The sequence below is a fragment of the Alligator mississippiensis genome, chromosome 11 (genome assembly GCF_030867095.1).
Source record: "Alligator mississippiensis isolate rAllMis1 chromosome 11, rAllMis1, whole genome shotgun sequence".
NCBI lineage: Eukaryota > Metazoa > Chordata > Crocodylia > Alligatoridae > Alligator > Alligator mississippiensis.
In genome coordinates this window covers 38,580,896-38,598,787 of record NC_081834.1, presented here as the reverse complement: position 1 = coordinate 38,598,787, position 17,892 = coordinate 38,580,896, and the positions used below count along the sequence as shown (strand labels likewise).

The window sequence follows — 17,892 nt, the reverse complement described above, 5'->3', positions numbered from 1 at the left end:
TTGTTGAAGGGATTGAAAAATGTGGTGGGGGGTGGGGAGGATTGGAGAAACCATCAACACTTCAGATATAAAGGACCACTGATAGGACACTGATCCTAAAGCCTGATCAAAAGCTGTAATTTCCCCAAGAATTCTGTATTATAAACTAATCAGAAGTTTTTAAAATAACAGCTGTTAAAGTAGTTGCACAAGCTACTTCACCAGTGTGTGCTACGCTAAATGTGAGGAAGTGCAGGAATATTGTTATAGGCTAAGCATAATAACTAAGACATATATATCAGCTTGTCTTTTCTTCCATAGATATGGAAATAGCAGGCGTGGTACACTGAGCAAAATCTGTAGGAACCCAGGACAAGAAGTTGTGGATAAGGAAGTGTTTATAGGGTAGAAATGGACCCTAGATGCAGTAGATACTATTTTATACTATCTATGTCCTGAATTTCAGTGTTATATAAGTAATACACATTCAATTTAAAAGGCAGAATTTTGAGGATGAGGATAGTCAAGCTAGGATCACACTTTTTCAGGGTCATGACAGGTAAAACAGAGAATCAAATCCGGCTGGTATCTGAACACCGCTGCATTTGAAGGACATTAAGTGTGTCCACCAAACTCTCACTCAAATACACAAAAACATTTTCTTTAGATTACGCTCAAAGTGTAAAATTCTGCTGTCATTAAATAAGTTACTTGGATTGCATGGTGCACAGCAGAAGTCTGAATATGGTCCAGGTTTTTTTTAAGAACCTCTCAGATCATGAGAAATGATGCACTGTATTTGGATAAGCAGCTTCCGAGTGCAGTTCATTACATCACAACATCTGAGCCTCAACCTGCTGCATCACCATTAATTCTGTAATGGTTTCCAGAGCTACCTACACTCCTCACTCTCCACAGCAGCATAGTTGCCAACTTCTTTGAAGCTGATGTTTCCCAAGTGCAGGATTCCTGCCACTATTTGTAGCACCAGTGTCTGCTCTTCTGCAAAGATCCCAATCACGTTCATTGCATGCTGGTGAAGAAAAAGACATCACGTTTCACATTCTGTAAATAGTTTTTGGGCAAGTCTTTTAAATAACTCAGAATAAAAACAATTAATTTTAAGATAAAAAAGTGACACATAGTATATGATTCTACTACCACAGGACAGTTATAGTCTGTCTGGCTTTGGCTGTGTACTTCAGCCAATCATGAAACAACTGCTCCACAGGAATAATTTTTTAGGATGTGCTGTTAATAAGGAACTCGATTTATAAAAGTCCTACCTGTCACTTCTGCTACATTAACTGATCCTGTAATGATGATGATACCTGACATTTAATGTTTCATACTGGTGGCTTAAAGGTATGCTGCAAGGGTAGATAAATATTACTACGCCTTTAAAAATATTGTAAAACTGAGCATCCAAGGTTTTCTTGACATACCATTGGCTGCACAGGAAGTCAGTAGCAGCTGGAGACAGAACCTTAGAGTCCCCATTTCAAATCCACGCTTCAACCCTTCAGGCCATGATACTTCATATATATAGAATTCTCTTTTTCACTTTTACTTTATAACTGAAGCTCTTTAGTGAGCTATGTTGCCAAAAGATGCCTTCCTATAAATCCCTGATGAAAAGCATGTTCTACAAGGTAACTACCTTAACAGAATGACCAGAGTGCAATTCAAAAGGCCTATTGTAAATTTACTGTACTCTAGAGTGGTATCCTTAAGCACACTGTGCTATTTCCCCTACAGGGGAAGCAATGCTCCTGCCCTCACATGATGATGCATGCTGAGTAATTAGCATGGGCATGTTAGCTGGCATTGTCATTCAATGCTAATTAGCCTGCCTGTGTTACTATCTGGATATAACATGGCTTCCAGTTTATGAAGCAGCCCACCTTGAGCAGTGCATCATGCTTGAGGATGCCGCTCTGGACCATGTTAAAATTTACCACATAGACATGACCTCAAAAGGTGCCCTTTTAAAAAAGGACAGTTTAAATGAAATGGGTGAGTTTTTATCTACCAGCATTTTCAACTTGAGGCTCTCATTCCAAAATTCTCTTTGTCATCCTTATAGTTATGCCTGTTTGCAAAGGTGTGACAAGCAGAGTTGATGTCCTGGGCAAATCCTGCGGGAAGGTGGGGAGCGCACAGGGAGTCCAAGAGTTGGGGGAAGAGAAGGTAGCCCCCAAATAAGCTATTCCTTTGCCCTTCCCAGCTGTTGCTCTTAAAGCAGCAGGAGCTGGGGACTGTTTTGGAGTCCCAGCATGGATAAGCCCTGGGGCTGCTCTTTCTGCTGGGGCACAGGCTTCACAGGGGTGGGAAGCAATTCTGGCAACTTTCCTAACTTGGCACCCAGGGCAGGTGCCCGTCTCGCCCACCCCAAGTTACACTACTGCCTATTTGTCTCCCTTTCTCTCTCACACACACACACACACACACACACACACACACACACACAACCTCTTTGTTACTCTCTCTCTCACACACACTACTGCCTCTTTGTCTCTTTCTTAAACACACACACTACTGCCTATTTCTCTCTCTCTTTCGTGCACATGCACACATCTGCCTATTTGTCTCCCTCTCTCTCTCTCTCTCACACACACACACACACACACACACACACTGTACTGATTTTAAAAACATACCAGTGTTTCCTGGAAATCAGATTTGTCATTAATGTCATCTACTCTGTAGGATCCAGAGAGGCTCAGGTAGTAATAGTAGTCCATACTGGTAATGCCCAGGTTGCTTTTTTGCTCTGAGGAGGCACCTTCAATAAGCTGCAAAAGGAAACCACCAGAATCAGATAAAATCTAGCTAAATATCCTGGATCTTTCACATGAAACAGTACCAAAAGAAAAATATCTCTTAGGAAAAGTCTTGCAGAATGTAACAGAGTTGAAGCCTAGAAGGTTCTATAGAAATGATCTTACATCTGACATAACTTTATAGACTGGCCTCTTTATTTTATTTTTCCAGCATGCTATGGAATCCTAGAGCATAACATGTAATTAATTATAATTATATAGTGGTCTGAATTATAACTGTGGGAAAGTTATGATTTTCTGTAGCATATTTTCTATATGGGAATCCACAGTGAATTACCAAATAAGCCCCAAGAAATACTTTAATGCAGAGAGATATTTTTTTCTGTATTTGGAAAGAGATTCATGCCACTGAGTAGGTCCATATCAAAAAATGTCTTGATGTGTTGTAAAGGCTTCCACCAATAACCAAGTTGCCCTCAAGAATATGCATTCAACAGCATGACTGTATTGAGAGAGACTTTTCAATAAACATGAAAAACTGGAAAACTTTTTTAATAACTGAGAAGGAAACTATGCTTCTAACCTGGTAAAAAATGTGAAAACTCCTCTCTCCAGGATTCCTCATTACTACCCGAGATTTTTCCAGCAGGAAGTTGGAGATTTTCCCACCATCTGGTTCTCCACCTGGGCTAAACTGGATTTCAAAGTATTTTCCCTGCAATAAATAATTATAGAGGGTCATGAGTGATTAATAAATTTTAAACTTAAAGCACACACCTGTTGCAGTACAATTCAAGGAAACTAAGTGGGATATTTATTCTGCATGGCTTCAATCTTCTAAGCCTCTAAAAGCTAAAATAGGTCTGGATTCTTAAACAATTAAGTCTTCCCTCTTTTCCATGTGTGTTTACATAGTTTGAAGCTCAGGGTAACAATTTTAGACCATATTGGAACAATGATTTTAGGCTAACTGGGGACTAATTTCCTCTGCTGAGTTGGTTGATATATGTTAAATGGATTGGAGTAAAGAAATAACGAGTGCCAAATTTACTGCTGCTATGTGAGGGAGCAACTGCAGGCAGTCAATGTATTTATACCCACTCAGACTAATGGTGACTATGCCCTTTTAGTTTCAAATGAGGTAAACCAATAATACTTTTGTGTGGTAGACTGAGGAGTTGCATCAGGAACCATTAAGGCAGCTGAAGAATGAGCTCTTGCATCTCCTGTGCAAAGGGGCAAAAAAGGAATGAAGGAGTAAGAAATCTGTTGTGCTGGTTGCACTGTTAACACAAATAACAGTCTGAGCAAAGGAAATGCACTGGAAACCAACAAGAATTACAATTGTTTTGTAATTTTTTTTTCTGTTGCAGCACATGTCAGCTGCATACTTTATTTTGCTTTATCTCCAAACAGCTGTCAAGATATTAATATTATATGTGGTATATTTTCAGAAAGGATTTAATTTTGAAAAATGTAGGTTATATTCCTTGCTGGTGTAAACAATATCCATTAACACCAATAGTGTGTTCAGCCCCGTATGTGAAATATAATTTTGCTTCTATTACATATTACCCATGCTTACATGTTTGCTCTTCTCAAATATATTTGAAAGGGTTACCTCATTCAAGTCTAACCCTAAAATATAACAACAGGCTATTATTTAGTATATGTAGTATCACATTTACAATGAAATGCTGAAAATAATTCCTCACTGCTTTTCAGAAAAGATCAGTATCCCTATTGCCTGGCAATGATGTCTAGGAATTGCTTCAACTATTAAAACAAAGCTAGAGCTTATAATTTTACTAACTGAGAAAACATATATACTAATTCTTTCCCACTCATTCTTTCCTGCTTAGGTTGCTAGTGGTCTCGTTTACATATCAAATGCTTATAAATATATTGTCTTATGTCCAATATGTAGAAACAAATGGGCCGCTTTGATCTAGGGGACCTTGAAATATATACCTCTCTCAATTTATATAAAAACCAGATTTTTCCTTCATAAAGATGCCCAAACCAAACCCACAGATGCTAAGAGGATAAAGCAATCTTTGGGAGAGAAACTTACAAATCTGCTGGAGTTGTTGTTCCGTACAGTCTTCGCATTCCCAAAGGCCTCCAGCAAAGGGTTTGACTGTAGTATAATGTCCTTTACATGCTGAAAATTTTTAAAATAGCAATAAAATATCTATTTCTGGACCCTGGATTAGTCTCAGAAAACCATTATTTCTAAACTTAACATGTATAAGGAGCAGGGAGGCCTGCCAAGAAAGACAGTCTTCTGGGCTGGCCAGGAAATCTACACCATCATATCTGCAATATCTAGGCTTTTCTTTTTTTTTTCTTCCAGAAAATCATCCCAACTAAACCAGAATGTGAACCCAAACACAAGCATCTTCCTGGCCTTTTTCTGTGCCAAGAACAGCACCATGAAATCAGTCTTTTTCTAGATGGTTTCACAGGATTTTGAATCAGAGGCAGGCATGTGGAAGTTATTCATGCCATTCCAGAGCAGGTGTGGAGAAACAGGGACTCTGATGCCTCCCTTTCACAGGAGCCAGAAGGATAGAGAGAAATAAGAGCACACCAGGTCAGGGGTGGGCAAAGTCTAGCCCAGGGGCTAGATCGGGTCTGCAGCGGACTCCATTTCTCAGCGGATCCTGCCCATGTCACTGCAGCCGGTTTCCATGGAGACCCCAGCAGTGGCAGGGCCGTGACAGTGAGAGGCCAGGGTTTCCATGGAGACTGGCCCCAGCAGCGCTGGCAGGGCACATGGCTGTGCGGAGAGCTGCTCCAGGGCAGGGATCTTGTGGCAGTGACAGCATGATAAACAGCTGAGGTAGAATTGCTATCTGCTGCCCACACGCCCCAGGCAGCTGATCCCAGCTCTGCCCAGGCTCTGGACCACATTGTCACTGCCACACAGCCCCAGAGCAGCTACCCATTCAGCCACGCACCCTGCCAGCACTGCTGGGGCCAGTCTCCATGGAAACCCTGGCCCTGCACTGTCATGGCCCTGCCAGCTGCTGGGGACTCCATGGAAACCAGCCAGTGACATGGCAAGGGGCTGCTGGGAAATGGAATCCAGCTGTTGCCTGGATCCACAATTGTGCCCACCCCTGCACCAGGTGGAAAAGCAGACCAGTGTAGGCTTTTGCCTTTCCAGAGCCAGCTGTTCTAAAGCATTATTCCTGGAACCTGGTGGTAGATTCCAGATATTTTTGTATCTATCCTTGGACTTTGTTCCCTTGCTAGAAACTGTCTTCTAAATTCTTAAATTGGGTAAGCGAATTGCTGGGCCTGAAGGGAAGGTAGAACAGACAATCTCATATTTTTACAGATCACTGCCTGCTTCCAGTGGCAGGCTGCTAGATTTAATTAGGTTTAGATCCTGTATGGTGCATCCTATATCCCTGTTTCAAAATGTACACATATCAATACCTTAATTTTTATGAATTATGGACAATATTCTAATCTCAGCAACTCTGTGTTAAATGAAAGAAGATAATTCAGGAATATGCCAAGTGTTACTGAGAAAAGAATCCAGCCCAAAGTGATAGCATTCCTTATCTTTTTTTTTTTTTTTGCCATAAACTTCTTTTCTCAGGGTATGTTCATATTACAACAGAGTTTGATGGTCACCAAAGCTGTGAGAGAACGTGCTGACCCAGCCAATAGTGTGCTTTTCATCCCACCACATATGCTAATTAATTAGAAGAGGTCACAAAACTGAAAACTACCCTGATAATGGGGTTTGTTTTATTTGCATAAGGATTACAAAGCTTGTATTAATGTGTGAGGGCTTTGGTCTTTTCAAGGATTTGCAGGATTGGGCACCAAGGTCTGGAGGTGAATCAATGAGTGATGAATTTAAACACAGAAAAGAAAAAACTCTGAGACAAACACAGTAAAAATAAATTATCGCCATCTTGATAATCCAGAGGTTGTGGAGGATCAACACACATCTTAGATATTTTTTGTCTCATTTTAAAAATCCACACTTTATATTTTAATTGGTTTGAAGCTTGAATGAGCTGGAATCACAGTCTTTAATAAATAGTGGGCACGTCTACATGTTCATTAATGTGACATAATCACGGCACATTTAAGTTTTTAGTACCTGTAGTAACAGGTACTAATTTAATGAGCTTTAATTGGCACTACAGTGCAGTAGCACCGGCGCATGCTTTTTTGTGACGCTAATGTACAGTAGACTAATTTCACTGCGCATTAGCACGGTTTTTGCCTGCCAAACTAATGCACAGTAGAATTAGTCTACTGCACATTTAGTATTTCATGTAGCACCTAGTATCTCTCAACTCTTCCCTACCAAATTTTTTGACTTCCTCCAGTAGATTAGAACTTATTTTGTTTGCTGTTATTCTCATTTTCTTCTCATTTGGACAATATGTCTCACTCAGGATAAGTACACTGTAAAGAGAATCCCTAGCTTTGATTTACTAGTTCAGGTGTCAGGAGCAGTGAAGTGGTCACAGCATGGACTTCTGATGCAGCTGACCTGCATCCAGGGTCCTGTACAGGCTTGTACAACCTATTGTGGAGCTCATACTGCTACAGCTTCACTGCTATTGGCACCCAGGCTAGACAGATTAAAGGTAGAGAGGCAGCAGTCCATAGGCTGCACAAAGGCAGCAGTTCATAGCAGTGACTGTGGAAAGGTCATTTACTTTCCTAGGATTAGGGCCAGTTTGTTCAATTTTTGCACAAAGCTAGTGGAAACAGGGTTTGTATTGGGAGGGTTGGATTTCATCCCAGAAGAATGCATTATTCAACATAGCTTATCAGTTTTATCAACTGATTTGTAACTACTGAGTTAATTTTGCATTTGGTACAAAGAGCTTACTTAAAATAACTAAACTAATTATTTATAACATGATTGTCTGTTCCAAAACTAACACAATGCATATTTCCTCTGAATTATTTGCTTTGCTACTGAATAACTTTGTGCAATGTTCCTTAGATCATTGTCTCCTAAAACAAAACAGGAAGATCATAATCAACATCAGAGCTTTCAGTAAGGCATTATGGTATATACATTATAGTAACCAAAAAAAGAGCAGACTGGTAAAACGTAGCCTACTTACCCAGAATAGCTGCCAGTCAATCAGCTGATTATCTCAAACAACTTAATTAATGGAATTTCAGGGCTAACTCACTGCATTCACTTTAATTAATATGTTTATGTGGACTGAGCAGTCAGGTCAGTTCAATGCTTTCTAGACCTGAAGGCCCAATTAGTGAAAAAATCACATTTGATCATACTGCTAGATAAGTGCATGTTTTTGGACTTTAATAAATAAAATGTGGTTACCATAAATAAACTTTTCTCACTACAGTTTAAGATTAGAAATGCTATTAAAAACATTTTCCCCCCAAATTTTTAAATTTAGCATGAAACTTGTGAAGAGAGGCCATTTTAACCTACTGAATTTCTCTTCTGTGAGCTCCCTATCATTGGGGAGGACCACAAGATCCGTGCAGTGGTAGATCTCTCACCCAGTTGAGTTGTGTTCTAGAGTTTAAAAGTCAGGGAATCTCACACTTCCACCACTGGGACAGCAGAGACACTGGTTTCTCTGGCAGAGATCTTCTGTGGATGTTCATGTTGGGACAGGAATGTGGTATTTGTGCTATACAATAAGTTTTGACATGATGTCCTTCCTGCAGCTCTACACTCACCTGTACTTTGGGGCCACCTCCTGATACCTTTGAGATGTAACTCATGATATACTTAGCAGCGACAGTCTTTCCAGCACCACTTTCCCCACTAGGAAGAAGAACACATAAGAGGTTTAGACCTAAAAACAGTATGGAAGTCAATAAAATATTGTGACACCATCATAACCAGTTATACTATAACACTGAGGACCATACTAGATCATACCTGCTAAGGACCATAGCAACGTTAATGAAAGTCTAATATGGACTAGACCACCGGGCTAAGTACAGTCAAAAAGCCTGAGGCTGAATTGATTCAGTCTTTGCAGGTTAGTTTAAGCTGCAAAGATTGAACCAACAAGCAAATGAACAGACATTCACTTTTGATTTAGGAAAGGTAAGCCACATGCCTGCAGTGCCTCAAGCTAGAAGCTGGGGGGTGCTAGAGCACAGCTCTCCAGCACAGTAGCCAGCAGGGGCTCTGTGTTTGCTTCCTTTTCCTGATGCCCCCAAGGTCTCTGGGGTTTGCAGTTCACAATCACAGAAGTGGGACTCTGCAGGGTTGCTCATCACTTCTTCCTGTTTCCAGGTGCCCCTGGGTTTTGTAGTCCACAGTCACAGCCAGAACTAAGTAAGCAGGACCGGGTAGCTCCATACTTGGGAGAAGGGAAGTTTAACCCTTCTACCTGGCCCCTGCACGGGTTTGCCAGTGTGTGTGTGTGTGGGGGGGGGGGGGGGGGGGAGAGGGAGAAAGCCAGTCAGTGAGGCCAGTAAGCCAGCCCTCACTGCTCTAGCTAGGGAGCAAAGGGACAGGGCCAGCTCTGCTCTCTGGAGCAGACAGCATAGCCCAGCCCAGGGCTGCAAAATACTAGGATGCTGGGGGACTGCGATTTAACTTGAACCAGGAAGGGGTCTGGGAAAGAAGTTCCATAAAATGGCTTGACTTGAATCGGTTAAGTCCGATACGTCTTTCAACCAGGTTTATCTTAAACCAGTTTAAGCCATTTTGAAACTGGTTTATGGGCATTGAGCTTCTGTTCTGTTACAGGTTTAAACCAGTTTTTGATTTCTTAAACCAGTTTATGTGTAACTTCTGTCCTTAGCCCTGGAGTTAGTCTCAAAACTAAAACATGAAAATAGATGTGACTGAAATAAAAAAGGTGAAGTGTCAGTCCTACTGAGAGGCTTTCCAGTTTAAGCATAATTTTTTTTCTTTGATACACTGGTAGAAATCTAGAATCGCTGGTGAAGACTACTGTAAAACTGGAGAAGTTCATATTTACACTGGCATAATTAAGGTTTATCATATTTAACTATAATAATGAACTCAGGTAAAGTGATAACAGAGAATGAGAATATGACATAATATTCTCATGTGCTAGTTAGGTATGTTTATACAGACATGAAATCTCTGTCCTTACAAAAGGGAAAGTTCATAACTTGAGAATTATAAATACACTTAGGTTCTTTGAAAAATCAGCCTAAGGCCTAGGACCCTAGGGTGCCTATACACAACCTGGGAGGCTGCTCCAATGCGCTGTAATTAAGTGCTTCGGAGCAGACTCGATTAATCAAGTCTACTGTGCTTCAGGCAGCCTCCACATCTTGTGCATCAGCATCCCTGCACTTCAAATGGCAGCAGGGGTGCTTTACCTAAAGCTAGTTCAACAAGGTTTAGTTAAACCACCTCTGTTGCCATTTTGAAGCATGGGAACACTGATGCACAAGACTTTCTGGGTGCTTTAATTAGAGCAGCTTTTGAAGCCTTCCTCCCTACTAATAAAAGTCTCCTTTCCCCCTTCCCTGCCCCCCACAACTCCCAGAGCATGTGTAAAAACACCCCTAGTTCCCAGTGAATGCTAGTATTTGGTCTCCTACTGCCCTTAGGCTTCCTTGAAAATTTATGTTTTACATTTTAAACTATCTACCTACAGTTGGTGCAGCAATCTTTTGTTTTGGGTGTTCCTGAATGAAATAATGAGATTTTATTAATCACATCCTGTATGACAGAGAACTACCTTCCTGTTCTTAGGCCTCTTGACACCGGGTATGAGAAGTGTTGATATTCCACACCAACTTTTCACAATTCCTTCCTTCCTTCCTTTAAAATAGTTCTTTTCAATGAGGACATTAGAATACATGCTGTAACATAACAGCCAGGGGAAAACTATAAGACTCCTCAAGGAAATATACAGTGCTGAACGAAAATGAGATAAGTGATACTACATGAAGGTTTACATCTGAAAATCAGCTTAATTTCAATTAAATATTTTCTGATTAACTACCTTTCATTCAAGGCATATCAATCCTTGTATTTCTTGAGTTATCCATGACCAAGGGTGACCAACCTGTGCTATGAATACCACAAGTGGCATGAGGAGTCTCTGTGTGTGGCATGTGGCAGATCTGCAGCACAATAGCAGATAGGGCAGGGAGAAGAAAGCAGAGCAGGAGATCAGGGAGGGGACATAGGGCAGGAGGCAGAATGCAAAGGAAGAGATTGGGCAGGGAGGCAAGGAGTAGGGAGCAAAAAGCAGAGCAGCAGATTGGGTAGAAGAAGGGTATCAGAGTGGCACTCAGAAAGGGTGTGGGCCAAATTTGTGGTGTTCCTGCCAAAACAGTTGGCCCCCTCTGACTTAGATCATTGAAGAAATAAAACAGGCCCACTCAAATGTTTATCACAAATCATAATAGTATTTTGAAATCCTTATCTTTGCGTAGGAAAGTCTCCATAATCTTCAAACTCTGAATAAATTTAAGACGTTTCAATCCCAGGGTTACACCATATTACTAGATGTAAATCAACTACATGTCCTTTCTTGCCCAAATCCTGCTCTACTCATGGCCTTGTCGTAGTGGGGAAGAGACTTCCTGGGTGATGCCAAAGCAGAAATGATGGATAAATTTCCATATGCTCTGACTTCTATCAAGTACCCAAAACCCAGAATTAAAACCTCGCAAAATTTTTGCACTTCCAGATGGTTAAAAAATTCTGGTGAAAAACTTTTCACTAATTTGACTATGTTTGCTTCTTATCCTGACTATGAAGCACAGATCAGCCATAAAATATAACTCTTGTAAAGCTGGCTAAACCTTTTTGAATCTCTCAAAAATGTGTTCTGAGTTTACATCACCTCTGAGTAAATGCTGGGGTCAGTTCCTTCACTATTTAACTGCTTCATCTATCCTTAATCAGCATGCAGAAGAGAGTGCAGCCTTTCATGTTAGCCCCTGAAAATGCATCCTGGAACAGTGTAAGTTCTGTTCACAGTAACAGGTTGGGTAATCTCAAGTGGATGGTGAACTGTGTTTGCAGTCCATATCAACAGACAAGTCTGAGAGCTAAAAATAACAAAGGCACAGTCCTTCAAAGCAGTCTGGCCAGAGTATGGGCTCCACAACTGCAAATTTTAGAAATAGGAAGGATACAACCTCCAGCAGATTCTTGATCTAATGTCTCTTGTAAAAAACAAAACAAGAACAAATAAACAAAAAGAATATAACAATAGTAGACATGCACACCCAACCCTGAATACGCCCATGCTCCTTCAAAAAAGAAAAACGAAAACCTAAACAAATAAAGTAAAAAAATCTGAGAGAAGAGATATATATTTTGATTCCTGATTTCACGCTGGAAATAACAGAAATAGAAAGCCATATGTTTCTAGTAAATATTTTCAACGTAAATAAAACTTGCAAGAATCAGTATGTGGAAAATTAACATAACAGTAGCAAAATCTAAGGAGAAAAATTACACCTACAGAAACTTATAGGCATTCAAGTATTCATACCATTTCAAAAACTAGCAGATTTGCTGTATTTACCTGAATCCAAGGTGACTTTGAATTCAAAATGACCCACAGGAATAGGAAAATGTGTAAACTCCTTATTATTTTCCACATATAAAATGTAATTAATTATTGGAGGGTCATCTAGAATTTATGCCCTGCCCCCTCTCCCCCATTGTCAGCAATTCCTCAGTTTGGAAATGAGTTCTACCATGGCTCACTGATGGTCTTGAGATGATTTAAAAGTCCAATCCTTGAGTCACTGATCCATCCACAAAAGTTGCAAATCTTTCTGCAGGGGACAGTAAGCTGCAGGCTGGGATTCCTCCCCTCTTCTTTTCTCAGCTCTCCTCTGTATTGAGGGCAAGACACTTAAGCTTGAAATGGGTTGACTCTTCACTGAGGTTGTGATGCCATTGCAGTTGGTCTGCAGCCAGCTTTTAATGTCAGCATCCATTTTCTTGAGGTATGCCTTCAGCGTGTCCTTGTAGCATTTTTTCCTGGCACCACATCCTCTCAGGCCATTACTAAGCTGGGAGTAGAGCACGCTAAGCTGGGAGTCAAGAGTCAGGCATCCACACACAATGTGTGGCCCAGTAAAGTTGGTGCTTGAGGATCTCTGACTCAATGCTGAAAACAATGGACTCAGCAAGGATGCTGGTGGCATTATTGCAGTGATCTTCTCATGTGATGTGGAGGATTTTCTAGGTGTATTGTTTGTGATGCCTCGACAGGCTCTTCAGCTGGCAACAGTAAGCCACCCATGTTTCACATCTGTAGATGAAGGTGGGGGTGATGACTTCATTGTAGACCTGGATCTTGGTGTCCTTCCAGAGATTGTGATGAATAAAGACATACCAAAAGCAATTTTCCAAAGGAGGCACTTGTTGTACTAGTTCCTGTGCTGGATCTCCTCATCAATGGTCACTCTCTGAGAGAAGTGGCTGCCAAGATAGGGGAAGTATTCTACTACCACCAGGATCTTTCTCTGGGGTAGGTGTCACATTCATGGTCCAAGGTAGGCTGATAGAGCACTTTAGTTTTCTCAATGCTGAGAGAGAGGCCCAAAGTTTGGTAGGTTTCTCCAGAAACATCCAGGCAGTCTGGAGGTTTTCCTCAGCATGTGCAAGGATGGTGCAGGCATCAGCATATTGAAGGTCAAGGATGGCTGTTTTGAGTACTTTGGTTTTTGAGCAAAAATGTCTCAGATTGAAAAGTCCTCCATCCATTCAGTATTCAAATTCAATTCCAGAAGGAAGCCAGTCCTTAATGAGAATCAAGATGACTATCAAAAAATGGAGAACAGAGTTAGAGCAAAGACACATCCTTGCTTGACCCCAGTACAGATGACAAATGGATCTGTTTCCAAAAGAATATAAAGAATGATCTTGTCATGGAGACGCCTCAGAACCTGATGTACTTTTCAGGACGTCCAAGTCTGGCCAGCACTTCCCACAAGGCTGCACAATTGATGGAATCAAAGGCCTTCACAAAGTCAATGAGCATGTCATTGGATGGTCTAAAACCACACTGAATTTCTGGCAGGACTTCCTCAGCAAGAGATAGAAGCCAGTTCAGGAGAATGAAGGTGAGGATTTTCCCTGCTGTGGAAAGCAAGGCAAAACCTCAGTAGTTCCCACACACAGACAGATCTCCTCTCTTGAAGATACTTATGACGTTGACATTCCTCAGGTCCCCAAGGTCTCTTTGTTGTCCCAAATTTGAAGAACAAACTCATGGAGTCTCAGTACCAGTCCCTCATAACCAGCCTTGTAGATTTCAGCAGGTATGTCATCCAGTCCAGTAGCCTCATTGTTCTTGGTTTCTTTGATGGCATTCCAGATTTCTAGGATAGAAGAGTTGGTGAGGGATCCCCTTTCAGGGTGCTGGGGGGTGGACAAAATGGTGGTATCCATCACAGTCAACCTACGGTTCAAAAGTGTCTCACAGTGCTCTATTTAGCTTGGATAGATTCATTGTCTTTGAGAAGTGCCAAGCCATCCTGCGATCTCAGGAAAGTAGGACCATCGGAAGTTGGGCCGTAGATGGCTTTCGTTGCCTGGAAAAAGCTATGCATGTCATGTTTGTCAACTCAAAGCTGGATTGCTTAGGCTTTATCTTGCCACCCCTTATTTTTGATTTCTCAGATCCACCTTTGAGCTTTGGCTTTGAGCTGATACATCTCCTTCTGCTGAGATGAGGTGTCATCTTGCCAAGCAGAACGAGCTCTTCTCTTCCAGTCAAGAAGTGTTTGAATCTTGGCGTTGCACTCATTGAACCAGTCCTGGTGTTGACAGGTAATATAATTAATGGATTCAGCACATGCCATATGGACAGCAGTTTTAAACCTCTTCCAGAGTTCCTCAATGTTGCCTTAATTTGTGGACAGGGCAGAGAGCTTTTCATGGAGACACTATTAGAGCTCCTTACAGACCTTTGGGTCTTGAAGAGATTTAGTGTTGAGTCCTTCAGATTGCTTTGGGCCGTGTTTCAGAGCAAGCTGGATGCTCATAATGGATGTGACAAGATGGTGATCCATCCAGCAGTTACTGATTCCTTGCATAAGCTCACATGATATGGGTATCCATTCAGTCACAGGTTCTAATGATAACATAGTCAAGGAGGTGCCAGTGCTTGAAGTGAGGATGTCTCAAGATGGTCTTGTTTGTCACTTTGTCTGAAGATGGTGTTCATGACAAGACCATACTCCATGGATTTGCTCAGGAGAAGGATGCTGTTAGAGTTGGCTTTCCCTATTCCTTCCTTCCCAATGATGCCATTCCAGAGTTCCAGGTCATGTCCAACTCTGGTGTTAAACTCACCAAGAATAATGATCTTGTCCTTCTTGTGAGTATTCGTCAGCACATGGTCAAGGTTGGAGTAGAATTGTTCTTTGACATCAGCAGCAGCATCAAGCATTGGGACATACGCACCAACAACTGTGGCATACTGGTTATTGCACAGCTTAAAACAGAAAGTCATAAGACTTTTATTAATACCTACTGAGAGCTGTGTAAATTGACTGACAAGCTGATTCTTGAGGGCCAGGCCAACACCATGAATGCATCTGTTCTGGGCTGGTTTCCCCTTCCAGAGGAAGGTGTAGCCTTCACGCTCTTCCCTCAGCTGACCCTCATCAAGTTGCTTGATGGCAGAAGGCAAGCAGTGGTAGGTGTATAATTGGTGAGGGGGCAGGAGGTGGAGGAGCCAAGAGGCCTGGCTCCCCTGTACCTGGATGCCATGTCACTTGCCCCCTCTCTTTGCCTACATGCCCCAGCGCCTGCCTCCCCATGGCTCCTACATGCTGTGGTGCCTGCCTATTTTCCCCCATCCCTGACTGGGACTTACTTTCATCATGGCTTCAGCTCTGGTCCTGCTCTAGCCTGGGTAATGGAGTGCATGGTAGCTCTAGCTTCTGCCCAGCCATGCAGAAGTGGCTGCAGTGGCAGCAGTCCCAGCCCCAGCCCCAGCACCAGCCCCAGCCCTGGGATCAGTTGGGGCTGTATCTGTGGCTGCAGCTGCCACAACCACCATCACTACTGCCTCATCAGGCAAGAGCTAGAGCTCCCCTGTGCTTTGTGCCCCAGGCTGGAGTGGGGCTTGAGCCAGAGCTGTGACTGAGGGTAAACGGCGGCAGAGGCATGGGCAGAGAAAATGCGGGGTAGATGGGTGGGGCAGAGGCTGCACAGGGCAGGTAGCAGGGTTGGGGACAGTAGCTGCAGCTACGACCCTAGGCCTGGGACAGGGCCAGAACTAGAGCTGCAGCACCACCCTGCCCTTGTGCCTTGTACTTTAAGCCAAGATGAAGCTTATCCCCCATTCAACATGGTCTTGATTACATGGTGGGGCATGGGGGAAAAAACCTTCACTTTGGATTCGAATAAATACTGCACTTAACGACATCAGCATCTCTAACAGTAGCAGAAGACCTGTTTCCAAACTGCTCAAATATTAGTCATATCTCTGTTAAAGCATGCTGTTACGTAAAGGGATAAATATTTATATGCTTGAAATGCTTCCTCCCATATTGAGGATTCAATATGAGCTAATATGAGACACATCCTTCCCCTACCCACTGCATGCTTTGTGATGCTCTGTAAGTGTGCAGAACAACCAGAAAGTTGACCAAAAACCAAAGATCAGAGAACTCCCTTAGTATAAAGAACTTTTCCCTCATGCCCTCATCTAGTACAAGTATATATTACTGCCAGAGAATTGTGACACTGGTAATTCCCATTTACCAGAATGGCCTTTAAGGATTATTGCTGTACCAACAACTTAGTTCTCATGCTGAGGCTGAAATAAAGAGCAGGATTTGGCTAAACTGAAGTGTTTTTGTTGGAACAGAGGACAGGATTGGATTCATGGCAATTCTGCAACAGGACTGTTTGTGCCAGCAGACAGCCTCCATTTTTACTGTGCTGAGGAAAATGGGTGCGATTCTCTTTAAACTTGGCCTGAGTTGCGTTTCAGCATTTTCATCCTTGGAACTGTTTGTGTCTGAAGACAGAGAAACTCTTAAGCATCAGGTAATAGACTGAAAGAGGAAAACCACGGTCTGCAAGTCTGAAATAACTCTATCTTAGGGGCAAGGATGGTGATATCCTATTTCCTTTGTATAGCATCTTCACAGCTACATAGGTCCTTATTTCTACTATAAGTAAACAATAAGAAGAAGCAATAAGAAGAGGCACCAAACTATTTAGGATTTAGATAATTTGGGAACCTAAAATGGAGACATTAGCTAAGCAAGAGAGAGAAAAACAGTGTGCATAGATTAGCTGTGTTTCAGAAACTAAACATATGAGAAAAACTGAAGCTGTTTTGTAACAAGGTCATGTCATACTGTCAGCAAGAGCTAAAGTGTACACAGGCCCATGCTGCATCTCACTCTTCAAAGATGACCAAATTCAATATGAGAGAAAACAGAAGACCTTCCTGAAGTGGCACCCTAAAATCAACCTCAAGTTACACTTTCATTTATAAGAAGCGTTGTTTTGCCTTTGAAAGAATCAACAATGACCTAGAAATGCTGTTTTCTTCCTGCTATGCTCACTGGGATGCTTGAACATCAGAGTCTGGCCCACTAGCAACCGATGATTTTCAAAGATACTTTCTGAGTAAAGTAAATAAGATCTATGTTTAACCACAGCAGTTCATTATAACAGCTGGAATTTTAAAAGGATGGTAAAGCTGGGCAGCGCCATCCAAAATCTGGTAGAATTTGGGAGCATTATTTCTTTAAGTTTCTTTGAGAATCCTAGCCAACATAAGTAGGCAGGTACATTCCTTTTAAATGAGGAAGTATGTAAACTAATCCCTATAGGCACGGTTCTAGCTAATCTATGTTTTCTCATTTGTGGCACATGTTGCAAGACCAACCTGTAGTGGTCTTATGTTATGCAATATATGGAACATAAACATTAAGACAAACAACACAGCCTTTATTAAAATTAACCCCAATTAAAATTGGCTTATAAAATGTTTCAAACAAAAGCTTTTTTCACCGCATAAATCATCCTTTTGTTCAAACCATGTGTGGCTTGTATCATATATTTTAAAACAAATGCCATAGCAAGTGATCTGAAGGATCGTAGAAACAAGTAACATGGGAGTGCTTGCATTTTTGTGACTTTGGCCCACTGGCTGTCTTCTAC

At 41.7% G+C, this 17,892-nt stretch overlaps 1 protein-coding gene across 1 annotated transcript in view; it reads right to left on the bottom strand.

Annotated features, from left to right (window-relative positions):
• Window positions 1–17,892, bottom strand: part of MYO1E (myosin IE) — a 170,865-nt gene that overhangs the window by 61,322 nt on the left and 91,651 nt on the right. The window contains exons 5-9 of the mRNA XM_059714827.1: window positions 8,469–8,556; window positions 4,837–4,926; window positions 3,346–3,477; window positions 2,640–2,774; window positions 880–1,012 (exon numbers count right to left, since the gene is read on the bottom strand). Coding sequence (XP_059570810.1) covers window positions 880–1,012; window positions 2,640–2,774; window positions 3,346–3,477; window positions 4,837–4,926; window positions 8,469–8,556 — 578 coding nt within the window. The remainder of the gene's footprint in view (window positions 1–879; window positions 1,013–2,639; window positions 2,775–3,345; window positions 3,478–4,836; window positions 4,927–8,468; window positions 8,557–17,892) is intronic.